Source organism: Lates calcarifer, linkage group LG4, assembly GCF_001640805.2.
Source record: "Lates calcarifer isolate ASB-BC8 linkage group LG4, TLL_Latcal_v3, whole genome shotgun sequence".
Lineage (NCBI taxonomy): Eukaryota > Metazoa > Chordata > Actinopteri > Centropomidae > Lates > Lates calcarifer.
In genome coordinates, this window is record NC_066836.1 from 15,180,752 (window position 1) to 15,198,390 (window position 17,639).

Here is a 17,639-nt window from a genome sequence, read left to right on the forward strand (position 1 = left end):
TGGTGTGTTGAATAGGACGGATTATTTAACCTATTCTGATATTATCATCATAGCTGTTATAATCATATTGCACCTGCAAACGAATAGCCTATCATATGCATAATATATATTAACCTACTTATTTGCATATAGTGGAGTCAACTTTTCAGATGTTGTAGGTGATTGCAACATAACGTCATGCAAAATGTCTGGTATTTTGCCCTCAGGACAGACTTATGGCACTAAAACAGTCAAATACAATAACACCAAAGCTTGCTTCATCAAAAGTAACCTACTAATAAGGTCGAAATTCAACACTTCAGTTTAACAAAGGGGATGCATTTTGGTCATTTTGCTAACAAGGGCAAAAGCATCTCCCACTCATCCCCCCTCCTATCGTTTACTGACTTTAACCTTTTTTTCTGAGATCATGGAAACTTATTTAAACTGAAGGAATACGGAAAACTAAAAAATACACTCCCCTCCATGCTAAACTGGGGAAAAAAAATAATTTGGACTTAGGTAAACACAGTTTATCTCCTCTATCTGTGGTAAAAATTTAATGGATTATCTTTTTAAAAAAAAAAAAAACATCCACTCATGGTATCGATTTATTCTGATATAATCTAATTTCCTCATTCTCCTGCTGTCACAGGAAGTCATGTTTTCAACTGAAGACTTATTCCTAAGAATTTGTCACACACGCACACAAAAAAGGTCCATTTTTGAGAAAGAAAAAGTTCATGACCAGGAACAATGAAGACCCATGCAAAACAATTTAATGCCCTCAATATCTAACAAACACTATTCTTTGATAGTGATCAATTAGACACATCACATATTGTACAAACATACAAGAAGCTGTTCATTGTAAAAAAAAAACACTTCACGAGTCAGTTGATCACATTTTGACACTAGTACTCAGACACAACAAATCTGCAAGGACTGACTACTTGACAGAAATGTCAGAAGTTACCCATGTAGAAATACAAGTTGTTATTGTTGAAACACCCTCAGATCTGTAACAAATGCTAATTTTGCTATTGAAGGTAAAGAGGTAGGGCGTGGTGTAATACTGTGATAAAGCCAAACGCCTTTGCCAGGTTCAGTCTGCAACATAAAAGGGTTTGTCTATGCCAAAGGTCTGGCACTAGTGTTAATACCCAAGGACTGCAGTGTGCTGATAACAAGGGTTCAGTCGACAGCCATTCCACTAGAGGGCACCCTCACATACAGTAGATTGATTTTCTTGAAGAGGAACAGAAATCGCCTGGAGTTTCCAAGCACTGTTGAGTCATAGCACCGTACAATAGCACATACACAGTAGCAGAGAATAAGGAAACACTTTTAAAATAAGCACCAATGATACAGTTCAAGTTGGCTTTTAAACGAACCACAGCTGTGTCTTTGAATCAACAACATATTCATGGTTGCTTATCAATCACAAATAGCACTCAGAGCAGCAGGCAGAGGTTGTGCGGGTTTCAGCCTCTGGCCAGCTCAACTATGTTCAGATGATTTTTTTTTTCCTCAGTCATGTCACAAGGTGGATGAGGAGAATTACCAAGCTGAAACCTAAGCACGCCTGCTTTATTTTACTTTCAGAGCAGATAAATTGTCTCAGGCGCAGCGGTAACATAAGCAGGTCAGCACACAGACACAGGGCTCAGACAGGAAAACATCAGGCTCAGTTGGTGGTCCAGAATGTGTCAGTGCTTCTCCAGTAGGTTTTAGCTGCCAGTAATACTTATTGTGGTTTGTACTCTGGGCAAAAATAATTTTTTGTAGTATTTTTTTGTTGCTCTGAGGCAGTCTGTAAACAGTTTCATGCATGTGGACAAAGCACTGAAAGAAAGTGGCGGTATTTGTAGTCCCTTGTCTTCCACCTAGAAGGCACAGGATGAGTACATAGCTGCGGTGAGAAGGGGTCTGGCACTGAAGAGTGAGTACGCTGTGACAGGACGTTGTTCCTCTTGAGTTGAGTCACTCCTGACTGGCTCGTCTCTTCTCCAGTTTCATTTTGAGCTCCTCGTTGAGCGCTGCGGAGGGACACAAGACACACTTTGAACTGAAAGAATTGCGGAGGAACTGCTGTAGGTGAGGTCAGCTCCATTATCTACTCACTCTGTGCAAGAGGTGAAGGGGAGAGAATGAGTCGTCTCATTGGGTTGGTAGGCGAGGCCGGCACTGGTGAGGTCAGGATACGACGGTCTGGGGCGGGGGACCTGGACAGGGGACTACTGGACCAACGATCTGCGCCAGAATGAAAGCAGTGGCCATTGTTGTTGGTCTGTCTGTGACTGCCTGTATGTGCTTTGTGTTAAAGAGACAAACCTTGTTTTGGAGGCAGGGCAGGAGCCTTTGGCAGGGGGCTGGTGGGGGCAGTGTGGAGGATCCTTTCTCCATTTTCATCATTGGCAGAAACATATGCTGATGATGACACAAAAAAAACATGGTTGGACTCAGATTAATTATAAGAGAAAAAAAGGGAAGGATAGAAAAAGTCTTTCTCACTGATATTCTCCTCATACGGCTCCTCCAGTAGGAAAGGTTGTAGAGTTCCTGCTGTCTTCTCCACCAGGGCATCGATGACCTCATGAAGTGTAGCACAGGGAATCTGTAAGAGGACATCTGTTGTATTATTGATACATTTACATACAGACATTACTGAGTGTTGTAATCTCAAAATATTCTCGAATTATGTGACTTTTTCAGTCATTGTTCACAAGATCTTCTGTGCTGAATTGTTGCCATGTCCTCACACACCCTGAAAACACTTAGAAAACATAAGAAAATATGAATTTATGTGAGGATACAGCCATATTTAGTTAGTTAGTAAATTTTAATCTGACAGCAAACAAGACAGAGAAATGAGAGATTTGCAGCATCAAATATTTTACTACCCCCATCTGCTCCAGTGTGTGATTTCTGTCTCTTCAAATATTTAACTAATGGTAGGGAGCCATCAATCCAACATACACCAGACTGGTGTCGCGGTCCTGTACTATTAAACACTGATTCTGATGAGTTACACACAGTGTGGTATACAGATTTAAAAAATGTAGAAAGAGCACTGACATCTCATCATCCTGAATTAAAATATTGTAACTGGTGTCAGATGTTACACCCCACCTTTGTGCAGCCCTGTAACACTAAAATACTACTATTAGAATCAAATCCATTGTCACAAAGTTAAAACACACAACGTTTTAACTTTGTGACCCCAGGCTGAGAGGCACCAAGACCAACAATCCTCATGCTAGAAGCCTCTCCCTTCTGATGTTGACCCAGGAGCTTTTAAGAACTTCATTCACAGCACAGGTGCACCTCACTGATGACTGAGGAAAAGGTGAAAAACAACACCTGTATTTACAGCACATCATAATTGGGACAGCTGCTGAAAAAATGTAAGTCACTGCCACTGGCTTTAAGAAAGAGCAGCCAACACACAAGTAGCCATACCAGTGGGTGCCACTCCCACCAGACGCAAAATGGCTACCACCATGAGGTGAACACATACCACAGAACTAAACAAAACAAATGTTACTGTGTGTTTCTACAACAAAAACAGTAACACAGGTGACCAAGTGCAACAGCCACAATCTGAAAAGGGTCTAAACAAGTAGGCCAACTATAACGTTGCTGCCATTCACTGACAGCAACACACAAAGACCCAACAAAAGTGAACTGCCAGTATTTCTGACTGGCACAAAGTTTGTGTTGACAGGAGCTTTGCTTAGGTAAGCATCTTAGAGGGAATACACAGTTGTTTGAAGTTTTGCTTTAATAAAAGTTGTTGTCACATATTTTTGGAGAGGTTTGTTCTTTGGGCCTACTCATTTGCAGTGTTAAAGGTTAACCCAATGTTCCTCCAATAAAAACATCATTTTGTTATTAAATTATAAACTGGGAATAACATAATTATGTTGTAAAATGTAAACTGTATCTGCTATACTTACAGGATTCTCTACATCAATTACATATCCACCTTGGTCCCTCTGAGTCACACGGTAATGTCTGAACACCGACCTGAGCAAAAAAACAAAACAAACAGAGAGTATATACATCTTGCAGTGAAGATGGCATCTGTCTACGATGCTTGCAGCTGTGGTGTCCAGATGTTCAGCAGGTGTTTTTACCCGTTGAGGTCTTGTCGAGTTGTGACAGCCAGCGAGCATCCGTCTCTTCCTGGACGGAGCAACATGTTGCCGCAGTCTGGGTGTCTCTCTAGAAGGACCTCAGCCTCTGTTCGGGACACGGGTCGAAAACACCTGCATGATGCGCGCACACACACAAACACACGTTAGAAATGATAACACATACGTTCACACAGTAAAACAGCTACAGTTCTCTCAACACAGAGGACAACACTCACGGTGGAATCTCTCCTACTAAAGGCACGGAGAGCGGGGAGGGAGGAGCGCGTGTGGGAGTGCGAGTTCGTCGCCTGGACCTTTCTTTGTCCACCACCTCCTTCAGCATCTGCAGCTGGCCCGGCAGCAACGTGAGACAGGACGGTACATTGAGCTGCGATTGGACAGGAGGGCGAAATTTCTTATTAAACAGCACAGGAGAGAAACAGTGGTGGAGGGATGCGGGTGTGCAAAAAAGATGAATACTTACATCTACGACAGAGTAGAGGAAACCTTTCCACAGCTCCCTTGATTCTAAGTTAGGTGCCTGGAAAAGACAACAGCACATTTACACCTTGCAAAACAGAGTTCATTTAAGTGTGTGTGTGTGTGTGTGTGTGTGTGTGTGTGTGTGTGTGTGTGTGTCAGCATTACTGTAAGTTTGGTTTCCCCATCCTTCATGCGCAGGATGAGTCTGGCCGCCTCCAGGTTTCTGTCCCGGCTGCAGTCGTCTTTCAGGGACACAAATCCACTGAGGTCCAGCTTCTCCACATACTGTAACACACACACACACACACACACACACACAAATATGTTTCAGTGTCAACCCACTATGATGCAAAACAAACAGCACGTACACAATCTAAGACTTACATGAGTGTCCTTGGCGTTATTGAAGAAATACAAAGAATTCCCGCAGAGGCAGGTCCACAGTCGCCTGGATGCCTGTCACACATGGAGATAAGCAGATGTGGGTGTGGGTGGAGGGGTTGGGGTGAGGGGGTGTAAAAAGGGGGAGAAAGCTGTGACAACAACTGCGCTGTTTGTCACATCTGTGTAATGGACATTTCCGCTTTTATCACCCTCGCATTTCCTGTCCCAAGAGACTGGCTGAGGGAGTGAGCCTCAGCTGCTGTCAGTCTGAGACCATGGATCACTGAAATATCCTGCACCTGAGCCGCGCTCACATTACATGTCTGAATTGCTTTTAAATGAGCCTAATGAGAGGGGGGGGCTGTGTGGGTGGGGAGGTGTCCCATTCTTCATTTATCACCTTACATATGACTAAAAAACACTGCTCAAAAAAACAAAAACAAAAAGGAAACCCTTGAGTGATATTGTCAGTTTGAATGAGAGTAACTTTGTATTTGAGATATTGGAAATGTACCTCGGAGACCTGGCTGTCAGAACAATATGCCAGAAGAGGAGTGTTTGTACAGAGTCAGCATTGAATCCTGGATGATGAGAATGCTTGGCAGACATACTGTTTGTGACATGCAGTAGACGACTTGTTATAAAGATACACAGGCAGAAACTGCCCATGTGATGTTATTTGAAATGAAATGCAACGCTTTGACAGCAATAAGGTTTCCACGATTTTTACATCGTGGTTCGTTCATAAACTGTTGCAATCGCTCCCTGTCAGTATCTTGGAAGAGCAGACTGAACTGCTCAAAGAAAAAAAAAAAAAGAAGACAAATCTGTGATTCCGCTATGTGGAAAAAATCCCCACCAGCAGTGTAGTCTCGCCTCGCCCATTCTGCCACAATAAGGAAGTTGACAGCTCTCTGGGAATGGACGGGGCGGAGGGGGGGGGGGATCAGCCGGTGTACGGTCCGTATATGCACATACATATAACACGCACACCGACCGCTACTATCTACAACATGCACTGATGACAATCATAGCACTTGATCCGCACCGGGCGAACCTACCTTTTCTTTCGGTCCTCGCTTCTCCAGGTATCCTTCGTAGTAGCAGGGCGGGAGCTGCGCCCGGGGTCCCCCTGGCCCGGAGCGCTGTCTGACGGGTGCAGCCGCCATGAGTGTCGCTGGCTGGGCACCGAGGACAAAGGGGATCTGAGTAATTCGGGGGAGTGACACGCCTTCCCCCCGATGAGATAGTGCTGTGGCTGTAATCCAACAGCTGGCTGGTGTAGCCTGCTGTGTCTGGGGGTTCCTGCAGACGGGTGGTTGTGCAGATTTAAAAAATTGTGTGGTTGGGGGATAAATGTCCAAAAATATCGAGATGTTTACTGAGAAAAAAAGAGCAATTGTGCAAATGTAAATAGATGGGTTTAAATAAGAATCAGGTTGTAAAAAGAGATAATCCTATGCCTCAGACACGTTTTCTGCTTCAGTGTATGTACCTTATGATTAAATTCTTTGAATATAAAAAGATTCAGTGGCAGGGCTGTAATTTTCTGTAGAGACACACTGGGAGCCAAATTACTTTATCATTTATTTTGAAGAAGCAAACATCCACTCCCCTTTACAAAATAACAAAAATATACAATACATATAAGATTACACTTAGTACAGAGGTAAGACATATATCCTAAAGATAATCCAGGATAATCCCACTCTTAGTCTCCCCACAGTGTCACAGTTACAAAAATAAGGCAGCGCCTAAGGACAGAGAAGCTGTAATGACGACACATGCAAAGCGGTTATATTTTAAGACTTAATTTCATTAAGATTGTACAAAATAAAATAAAGCTTTAAAGGCTGATAATACTTCATTTATTAATATTACTGAGTTGGGACATATCTGGGTATGGGTGCAAAGCCAACCATCACAGGATGTAGTGCTTCAATAAATGTCAAATGCCGCAGTCAGACAACTATTTCAGCTGTGACAGCAGCAGCACACAAAAATTGATCTTAGTCCTTTGTTCCACGACATTATTCATCATCAATATTATACAAGCTGCATAATAGCTCAACCTGAGCCCCTGACCCTCCTTTCCCCTCTCAAACTCTGGGCTTTTTGATTTAGTGTAATGAGGCATGAAAACACACACCTGAACCACACAGTTATCATTCAGCACAGCCAAAACCCCTCAGCCCTATACATAACATGAATAACATAGGAGACATGCAAACATAACATTAAGAGGCGCGTACTATGACAACAATGAGATTATTCTATGGCTGGACCAGGAGACTGAGCTCCAGAGGCACCATGGGACTGGGATGGCGCAGATAATGAGGAAGGGGGGTGGGTAGGGGTACTGGGGCAGGTGGTGAATAAAAACTAGTAGGGGGAGGGAGGGTATAATCCACTGCTGTGTGCCCTTCCCTGCTGAAAAGACCTGTCTGTTCCGCTCCCAGTTTAAATAGAGATGGGAGAGATGAGCGGGGTGGGGGCGGTCTAACAAGGGGATCATGACAAGAGGAGAAAGTTGGCATTTTAGTGAACAGCACAAACCCTCACAGTTCATAGTCTGCTTGTAACAGGCTTAAATGAAACCGAAAGCAGCCATTGTAGAAAGACCTTCCTCATTATTAGTAAATTCTGAACACAATAGTTGGGAGCTAGCATTTTCTGTCAGGTCTGGTGCACAGTTTCAGCCTGAAATCTGAGGCAGGTACAAAAACACCCAATACACATCAGATTAATTTCCATGCTCCAAATTATAGGTTAGAGTACTAAAGCCAAGCTTACCCCAGCGCTGGGGGGGAAAACATATCACAGACTGAAAATTCATTGATAAACAGTTAGGTAAAAGCCCACAAAACATTGTGAGTGACACTGCCAGCAGTATCAATAGAGCCTGAGAAAATAGAGGGGCTGAAGGATGTATGCTTATGGCTTTGGTGTAATGCTGCAAATGATCTGGGGTGGGGGAAAATCATGTTTCATTAGTGTGAGCTGAACTTTAATGGAAACAAATGTCTGCTTCTGTCAAGTAAATAAAAGGGAAAACTACATGTTCACAAATAATCATCTCAATTATTAAATCATATTAATTCTTTACACTTTATAGGCTGCATGAAACATACATCTTAAAGCCAAACAGCAGCCTCAGGCAATTTGGGAATTTGTGCAACCTTTCTTTGGCATCAACTCTACAAGACAGGCAGGTGGTGCGCATTGAAAAGCATTTGTAGACAACAATTAGTGTGATACGTGTAGTGTATGTATCAAACCCTACAACCCTTTAGATATAAACTCTTTAACAACTTTCTGGTCTAGAATAAACTTAGTTAATGTTTGTAAAACTGCAATTACAGTTACAAATAGCAGTCTGTCTCTTTATCTACTGACTGGCTCCAAATATCTATTTCAAACCATATCTACCTAAAACCTACAACAGCCTACCCAATATGGATTGGTAAGAGCTTACAGCAGCCATATGACAGTGCCACTCAAACAAATACCTAAGAATCATCTGTAGCACCACCAGATGGCAGCAGAGGATAGATTTAAACATCAGCAAAAGGCAGCCAGCCCTCCATGTTGACTCCGATGAGCCCATGATGACAACAGTACTGAAGCCTGAAGGCACAGAGGTGAAAAGTGGGAGTGTAGTAAACAGTGCTTAGAAAAATGCATGTGTATACATGCATGTGTGCAGTACCAATATGAACAATACATAGCATAAGAAATGTCATATTGTGAATATGAAACAGAATAACATGATAAAGTAGTTGCACTTCTTAGTGTTTGTGGATACTGCCGGGCCTGACAGATGTCTTTCTCTCAATCTTTCTTCATCAGCCTAGGTGATGGAGGTGTAGTGTACAAAGTGCACAGGTGCATAGAGAATGAATATAAAGATATGGTAAATGCACCCCAATGTTACGCCATTGTTTTTCTGATTGAACATCCGTCCATCCTGTTTTTAAAAAAATCCATCAAATCTTGATATAATGAAAAAGCTTTTCTCAAATAACTCCTGCATACAAAAATTAGGTCCCTGTCTTGAGATGTTAACCCTTTAATTACAATTAAAAGATATTTTTTGGTTACTGAAAGATGACAATCCTCTATTGTACCCCCTCTCATCCTCTGCTGTCTCCCCCTTGCCTTGCTGTTTTCAGTGTGGTAGAGGCACCATCACTTCAACATAGTTGTTGGGGAAGTAGCCTGATTTTCCGCGAAGAGCTCCCTCAAACCAGTTCTCATCGATCTGACTGACCAAGGTGATGATGTCACCCTCGTGGAAGCCCAGCTCTCCATCATTCTCTGGCTCAAAGTCATACAGGGCTTTACAGCATGGCTCAGCTGCAGAGAGACAGACAGTGTAGAGAGAGGCAAGGAGAGAGAAAGAACAAATACAGTTATTTTGTAAAGAGAAGACGTGCCAGTTTCCCTTTAACAAGATTAGTATATTTCATTAGAAGCAGCGTGTCACCAGTACGTTTTCCAACAGGACTCTGGAAAAGACCATAAAACCAAAGTCATTAAAACAGGAGAGGTTTATATGTTAGTCATCAGTGTGATAAGGGAGAATGCCTCTGAAGCTCAAGCTCAAAATCAAGGCACTGACATGTCGCACAGCAAAATTATTTCATTCCAATTATAATGACGATGTTAACGTTTTAGGCCTAAAGCTTTTCAAATTTACTTTCTTGTTTTCGACTGGAGATGATATTAGAAAATAAACCATGCAGCATACAATGATTTTTCTTGAGGTTCAGAAGTTTCAGTCAGGGAACAACAGACTGTCAGATACATACAATCCAGCAAAACCATGACTGCAGGTAAAAAAAGTTTTGATTTGGTTGACAACTTTTATCAAAACACTGGTCATTTAAAACAAAAATAGAGGATGGTTTTTGTGGCTGTTTGCATGTGTCTGCAGCCTTGGCCAGACAGAGTACTGTTCACACTCTGACATGCCCCACTATGTTCTAGGAACAGATGGGATTCAGTGGACCCAACAAACACCATTCAGCAGTGTTAGTGAAACAGCTGACCGTCACACAAACATGCATCAACCACTCTGCCACACATCTGTGTAACAGAGTGAGTGAAAATAAAGAAACTTTGTCATTCTGTGTTAAGTGACATGATCTTCATCTGTCCACTCACGCGGCCTGCTCTTGATGGAGCTTCTTTGGAAGGATGGACCTCGATTTTGTACTGGGGCTGGTTAATGTCGCAAAGGGAAAAGACACATCAGTCTTAAGGATGAGGCTGACTTGCACTTTATGCCTTCTTGGGGGTACATACAGTCACACAAGGAGATTCAAGCACACTCACACAGCTCTCACAAAATATACAAAGGTAAATTTACCAGGAGAGTAAGTAAAATATACAAAGGTAAATTTACCAGGAGAGTAAGCTGGAGGGCTTGTTGCTGCAGGTGAGTATCCTCCGTTAGACTGTTCTACTTCTCCAAAGTCAAAGGCTGGTCTGGGTTTGGGTGTGTATTCACGCCTTGGACGGTTCTGAGCATCATTCACCCTGCATACAAAAGAAGAAAAACATCACCTCCAAGCTTACAATTACAAATACCAACAGGTTAAACAAAGAGATATCAATCTGGTTTCTTGTAGGCTATAATCCAATTAGTACATCTACAAGTAAATGCTTGAAAGCAAAACAAATCCACTTATTTTCTGTAACTGAGGATAAACAATTCATAACGAAATTATCTGTTCCTACAAAAACAAAGATAGTTATCTAAATGATAAAACGTTTTGAGCTCTGCATCATTGCAATGATGCTTCACATTCATTACAGTAATCAGCAGGGTAAAGGAAAAGATGGTAAGGCTGAATCATCCCTCGTCACGAACCAGAGGACACAGCCTCAACATACAAAAGGCATGCCATCTTCCACAAATAGTCAAGGCGCTGACCTTTCTCTCAGTTTGTCAGAAAGCTCCTCCAGGATCTGCGTGGCCTGTCTGTGGTACTGCAGCATAGACTCCACAAAAGAAGACAGCTGACTCACCTGCTCCACCTACATGCACACGCACACAAAAACAATTTTAGAATGAGACACAACAACACAGAAACAGTGCATTCCTCAGTGGTTCACCGTTTGCATTCTAATCTCTAATCATTCCTGTTTTGTTTATCATTGTCAGTATTGTTTACCACAATAATCTCAGTGAAAAGTTGAACACACGCGTTATGACATGAAAATGGAAAATACCAAACAAAACAGGTTTAACTGGCTCGCATGGCTGCAAGTCACTATGGACAAAAACCACAAGGCATGTCAGCTGACACCTTCTGTCCTTAAAGACATGGCATGTGTTGTGCTAACTGAGAAGCTGGGGGCAACATGCACGTCAAATTGATACAGTCAGATGCACAACCCAGATCTCAAACACTCACAATAAAGGCAAATTGACAAGAATTTGTGAGTTACTTTGGCCACCACTTTTTACACAGCTCTTACACTGTTCTTGTTTCTTGAGGACATAAAACTCATTCACTGCATCAATGCAACCTTATGGAATATGCCAATTCAACCATCTGCTTCAGCCACAAATGCCTTTAATTAAATCTCAGTAATTGCATCAGATTGTATTAAATGCACTTCTTCTGTCACCAGACTGAAAACATTATGTCACCCGACTCGCAGTCTTGGCACACAGGCGATGGTTTGGCAACCATAAGATTTTCACAGCTCCCCCAAAATCTAAAAAGACTGAAGCTTAGATACATTTTAGTTCCCCAAAGAAAACTAGACAGACTTATCAAACTTCTGCCTTGTGTGAACTCTACTCATCTATCCAACCACCTGTTTAAGTGATGCAGTGTTTCCACTGGCACTGATTGTATCAGATGGCTTATTTATTACTTTAAGCCTATTATGATGTGATTATATTGTACTTAGGAAATGTTTAGGATTAATTGTAGGAAACAAAAGGTTGCTAGATTAATCAGTCGTTAAAATGACAAGTTATTGCACCTCTATTTGAGTGTGTCACAAGCACGCACATCCCAAACAGATTATGTCTCTGTTGTTCAACATACTGCTGTCTGTGTATTTTTCACCTTGTTTTAGTTAGTTCAGTCTCATTACTAACAATCACAGCTTTATCAACAGTTGTCAGTCCAATGAGGGTAAACGTGCATGTTTTTATTAACATTGCAAAATTACAAAAACAAGTCCAGCAGGTTTCATCTGCAATGCAAAGTGAATCAAGTTTAGTCTGCAGGCTACTCACATCTGTTTCCAGCAAGTTGTGCATGGAGCTCTCAGCCATCTCTTTGGACTCGTGGAACTTCTCCAGAGCCTGTCGGATCTCTTCATCTGGGATTTTACCTTGACGTTTCTTTTTATAATCATAGTCCAGACGGCGGCCCTCAAGCTTCTTCAGGTGGTGCTGAGGGGGTTAAAAAGTTTGGAGTGGGATGAGGTGTTGCAGATTATATGGTATTGCATGAATATGAATCAGTACTTTCACTTGTTTAAGATCATTTTGAGAAATTTGCTATGCTGTTGGTGTGATTCCAACATTTGCATGCAGTTCAGCTGTTATGCAACTGGACTGTTAATACTTCAAACTTTTGCAGCAGACACACAGACTGTGGAGCTCATTAGTCAATGTCTGGCCTGTACATGCAGAAGCATACTACCTCTTTGATTCTACCTGAATGTCTTTGATATCCTTCTCGGCGACTGCCTGCAGTGGGTCAATAAAGTTCTGCTTCACATCAATATCCAGAGAGTCCTTGACCTCGGCCATCCTCTTCATTGTATCCCCTATGTCTATTAGAGCCCCACCTGCAGTACACACATGCAAAACATCAGCATTAGGGATGTGTAGGACATTGTAAGGCATGTTATTGATAATTACTGGCTATATAAAGAAGGTGAAAACATGAAAAAATAAGTCACTATGCTATAACTCTCCTCTCTTTCAACTCTTTCAAAACATACACTATTACATACATATCTGTTCCCCCCTTCTTACCAAAGTTGGTGTCCTCGCCCATGTCCCGTCCATACTTAGTCATGCACTCTCCCAGGAGGCCCTCAGGTTGAGGGTAACCCGGACTATTCACCTGTCCTCGGATTTTGGACACAGTGTTGAGCATGGAAAGCTTAGCTCTTGTTGCTGGGTTGGGCTGGAGGTACTCTGATGTTTTATTGATGACCTCCACTACTGCTTTGCTGGTGGTATCTGCTCTCTGGTGATACAAGTTAGGGAGAGGCATTAATTGATACCTGATCCCACACACTGAGTTGTACGCCTTTGACACTATTTATATGACTGAAAGAAACCTAGGTGGTATAATTTCACAGCAGAATATTGTTTCTGAACACATAAGCTAGGGGTATAATCTTAAAATGTCTGACGTACCCTTTCGAGGTCCCTGAAGTCTTCATCCAGCTTGGTTCCCTCTGCTCCTCCAACCTTCTCACTCATCAGCTGTGACCAGAGAACAAACAGAACAGCTGTTTACTGGTCCTCATGGAGGATTATTTATAAGATTACACACATTTGCACCCCATTATGACAAACATGACATTCTATACTTGGTCCATTTGTATTAATAACATTGTGAATATTTTTATCTGTCTCCGTTTTTCCACTGATCCACCTCCAGAGTGAGGTCAACTACAGAACTTAATTTCTGGAGGCTTGCTCATGGACACCTGTGCAGGGCAGGATCTTGTTGTTAAACTTGTTGAACTGAACCATTAAAACCTCCCAGTTGTCTGTCTCCAAACTTGAATGGACATTTAACATTTTCCACCATTTTCTTTTTTCCAGGCATGACTAACACAAGTCTAAGACATGCCCATGTTTTCCAGCAGAGGAGGAACCTACTCAGCTCTGCATGAGGGAATGAGTTCTGCAAACTAGACTTTCCTCTGTGCTGAGAGCCTCAGTGCACAAGGAATTATACTGAAGGGTTTTCCTTTTTTCCACCAGCTCAGCACACACTCTGCAGTTTCCTATGATACAACCACATCCATGGATACTTTTACTAAACACACATGCTAACTTCATCTTGGCCTCACTCACCAATTCATATCCTCACTCACACATGGCACATACATTCTCCATTTCTCATCGAGAGAAACAAACTCTAAAATCCTGCGCAGTTGGCTGGCAGGCCAAACAGAGACTCATTGTCTGTGTGTGTGTGTGTGTGTGTTTTCTCATTTGGTGCAGCTGTCAGAACCACACGGCACATAAAACTCTATGAACAGATGGATCAATCAATCTCTCTAGTTTATATAATACACAGGCCTAGCAAAGTTCTGAAAATGCCTTGAGCACCCACTGCCAACTGGTTCATGGGGTGTGATTCAGCACCCACACATTCCCTAATGATGAAGTCTAATACAGCATTTTAATTGCAGTTAATGAATCTCTTAGTACCAGATGTGAAGTTGTGGTATGTGGATATGTGAAGTCCAAACACAAACATATTTTCAGTGCCCCATCTGGCTTCATAATTGCCAACACAGGTTTTTTTGTCCTACACAACTAAAAAACCTGTCCATTTCAGTCAGACTAGGGTAAGTAAGTTTGGTTCCAGCAATATATCATTTAACTCTAAATTATTTATGCCTTTTGTTACTTAAAATTGTTGAAAGCCATATCTACATGAGGGGTTAAAGATACAGATTCAATACATGATTTGGTACAGGATTCAGATTTGGTAAAAGGTTGTTATGAAGGTGGAGTGAGGGACTTGCCTTTGTGAGCAATACAGATATATAGAGATGATCTGGACTGAAACAAAGACATGCATTGATAAACACTAGGTGAATAATGCAGGCTTTATAGGCATGTGTAGCAACTTAGCTAACCACAGTTTTTCTGTTTAATCATTGATTAAATAAAGTGCATTTTTATGGTGTATGATGTGAGCCCTGGTGAGCAACTAACTACCTGATGATCCTCCTCCACCCTGTTTTCTTTCTTTTAGTAGCCTGAATGACAAGGTGCCACACTTGTTGACCAGGTTTGTGCTAATAGAGTTCAGAATGTTCAGTGTAGGTCCTATATGTTTACAGCTCTACTGTATGTCCCAATAGTTGAGGGATTCACAGTGGGAGTTGTCCAGCCCAGTACCACTGTACCTTCACCCTGTGAAGAGGAATCTAGTTTGGGCAGAGTATTCACATAAGTAGGATTCCATTACCCACAGTAAGGTACACACCCACTGATGCATGTCACTAATGTTAAGCCGAAGCGAGGACCTGCTGCAGTGCAGGTGTCATCAGAACACAGGCCAACAGTTCTGCAGGCCTCATCTTGTTGTGTTTCACATTTGTTGTGGTTAGTTTAACTTTTTACTGCCTGAAGAGCCAACAGATTCATTTCTTTCCTAACAGGTATGAATCTACTTGAAATTTGGAAGCACACAACAAACCTGTCTCAATAAATCCTAATTTTTCAAAATCAACAGATGCAGGGCTGTGATACTGATGCAGTGTGTGTCTGTATATAATCTGGCAGTCAGACATTTGACTGACATGGCATTAAATCACTTCCATTTGTGTAAATATTTTTAATCTCCTATATCCATCTGGTGTCAGTATTAAACATGCTCTGTCTGTCACACTAAAATGATTGAAAGAAAATTGAAGTTAGATTACAAAATAAAAGGAAACACAGAACTTAAAAACAAGAACCACTCTGTTGTAGTTGTTATGATGGTAGGTAACCACCACGCCTGACTGACCTTTTATATATATATATATATATATATACACATACACATATACATATATACATATATACAGTATATTGTGTGTGTGTGTGTGTGTGTGTGTGTGTAAAACACACTTCAGGTAGTGACTTTTCTTTCATAGACTGATATGTAAAGATGTGGAAATATACAAATTTACCTACAAACATTTTGAACATGTTTGTCACGGCATTATCCAGCTAGAGATTATCACAGATACGTTCATTTCATCATTTGGAATCACAGGTGTTACTTACACCATGGAGATAAATCTCGCAATCGTGTGTTGTGTGATATGAACTGTGAACATATTGGCCAATTCGTCTTCAGACAAGTGTTTTGAAACGTTGGGTAATCCTAGAGATAACTAACACGAACACCACTTCAGATCGAAAGTATCAACGCTACCACCTGAATGATGCCTCTAACTTCTGTTACACTAACAGGAAGAAAACAAGACAAAACCAAACTCCTATCATCACATTTAGTACCTCCATTAAAACATGAACACATCCTGTCGATGTCTGACTTCTGCAACTGCAGAAACATCAGCAGGTTACCGTCGATCTTGTACATTAATGTCATTCCCATGTAAGTTATTCAGGGCTGTGCGGTTGGAGAAAAACCTAGAAGCAAACTAAGGACAACTACCATACCTACGACTAACTTAAATTAACCTGAGGGAAATAAGTGCTTAAACACATAAGGACAACACCCTACACTGGAAGCTAGCGGTAAACAGCCAAATTTGACATTAGTTTGGTTGAGGTAAACTGTCTTGCTAACTGTCTAGATTAGCATTAGCTATTCACGCTAAGGGTTAACGTTGACGTTACCTGTTAGCAACAACACATTTGACAGTTGTTGGCGAGTTTAATAACATCATAGTTAGTTGTGTGCGTCCCAACAAGTTTAAGCGTTTCATAGTGTTTAACCAAGAAACGTGTTTTGTCGTTGTTCAGGCATTTTCCAGCTAGCTTGAAGCTAGTGCAATAAAAGTACCGATAACGTTAGCTAGCTAGCTGAGCTACGGGCTAACGTTAAAAAAAAGTAGCGCGTTTACCTGGCTTGCTTTGTAAAATTGCTTCTTAAATCCTGCGACGGACATCTTGCACCGTCAGCGTTACCACCTGGACCTCGACGGAGAAATAGTGTGTGTTTTGAAATAGTTGGTGTGAGTTTGTAGTTTACAACACAAACAGCAGCCGAACAACACGTCTCCAAACTTTGCACCGTGGATGTGAAACTTGCTAGGCAACCACAATTTCCTGGCTTCAGCTTCATGTGGGAGGCTCCATCCTGGTGGATAAAGTGGGTCAAAACACATTCACACACACACACACACATACACACATAAATCATGCATCCAAACATCCTTTTCCTTGGAGACTTACAAAACTGCTGACTCTGTATTGTGAAATGCATCCTTTCACCTCCACACTTAAGTATTTCACTGTATATTGCTATCACAAATTCATTATTATCAACTTATATCTATTATTTTCTCAGTTAAATGTCAGAATGTGCCTGGTAAAAATGGCACACACAATTTCCTGAAGCCAAAGGTGAGGTCCTCAATCTGAGCAAACTCCATCCACTGAGAAAGACTGAGAAGAAGCCAGAAAAAGCTTTTAAATACACCTTAAGACTTCTTGTTTGTTTGTTAAACGTCTGTTTTTATGAAGATGAAGAAAGTTCTTGAAAGCTTTTGATTGATAAATAACTTATTTTCTTATTAATTGTTGCAGATTAATGTTTTTCTTAATAGATTAATAGACTAACTGGGAGTTAAGTCAGTGGCATGAAATGAATACTGTATATACAGTATAATATTAGGGAACACGCAAAAACACATTATGCATATTCATTGACATGACAGCAAAATTCAAGTTTAAATAAGACTCAG

The 17,639-nt window shown here is 41.4% G+C and overlaps 2 protein-coding genes across 3 annotated transcripts; both read right to left on the reverse strand.

Annotated features, from left to right (window-relative positions):
• Positions 1 to 747: 747 nt before the first annotated feature.
• Positions 748 to 6,352, reverse strand: stap2a (signal transducing adaptor family member 2a). Its single transcript, XM_018676950.2, has 11 exons — positions 6,047 to 6,352; positions 4,986 to 5,057; positions 4,767 to 4,886; positions 4,603 to 4,659; positions 4,355 to 4,506; positions 4,119 to 4,250; positions 3,939 to 4,008; positions 2,494 to 2,596; positions 2,314 to 2,409; positions 2,104 to 2,232; positions 748 to 2,018 (listed from the first exon to the last, which is right to left on the reverse strand). The coding sequence occupies exons 1-11, from the start codon at positions 6,152 to 6,154 to the stop codon at positions 1,963 to 1,965; spliced, it is 1,095 nt and encodes a 364-aa protein (XP_018532466.1). The 5' UTR covers positions 6,155 to 6,352; the 3' UTR covers positions 748 to 1,962.
• A 202-nt stretch (positions 6,353 to 6,554) lies between these two features.
• LOC108883613 (endophilin-A2) lies at positions 6,555 to 17,027 on the reverse strand. 2 transcript variants are annotated; one of them, XM_018676951.2, is made up of 9 exons: positions 16,797 to 17,027; positions 13,387 to 13,455; positions 12,997 to 13,213; positions 12,673 to 12,806; positions 12,247 to 12,405; positions 10,924 to 11,027; positions 10,393 to 10,526; positions 10,152 to 10,208; positions 6,555 to 9,341 (listed from the first exon to the last, which is right to left on the reverse strand). In XM_018676951.2, exons 1-9 carry the CDS (start codon positions 16,839 to 16,841, stop codon positions 9,154 to 9,156), a joined length of 1,107 nt encoding a protein of 368 aa, XP_018532467.1. In that variant the 5' UTR covers positions 16,842 to 17,027; the 3' UTR covers positions 6,555 to 9,153. The 2 variants fall into 2 exon arrangements, with proteins under 2 accessions (XP_018532467.1, XP_018532468.1); XM_018676952.2 differs by lacking the exon at positions 10,152 to 10,208 and having other exon boundaries at positions 16,797 to 17,025.
• Between the last annotated feature and the right edge of the window lie 612 nt (positions 17,028 to 17,639).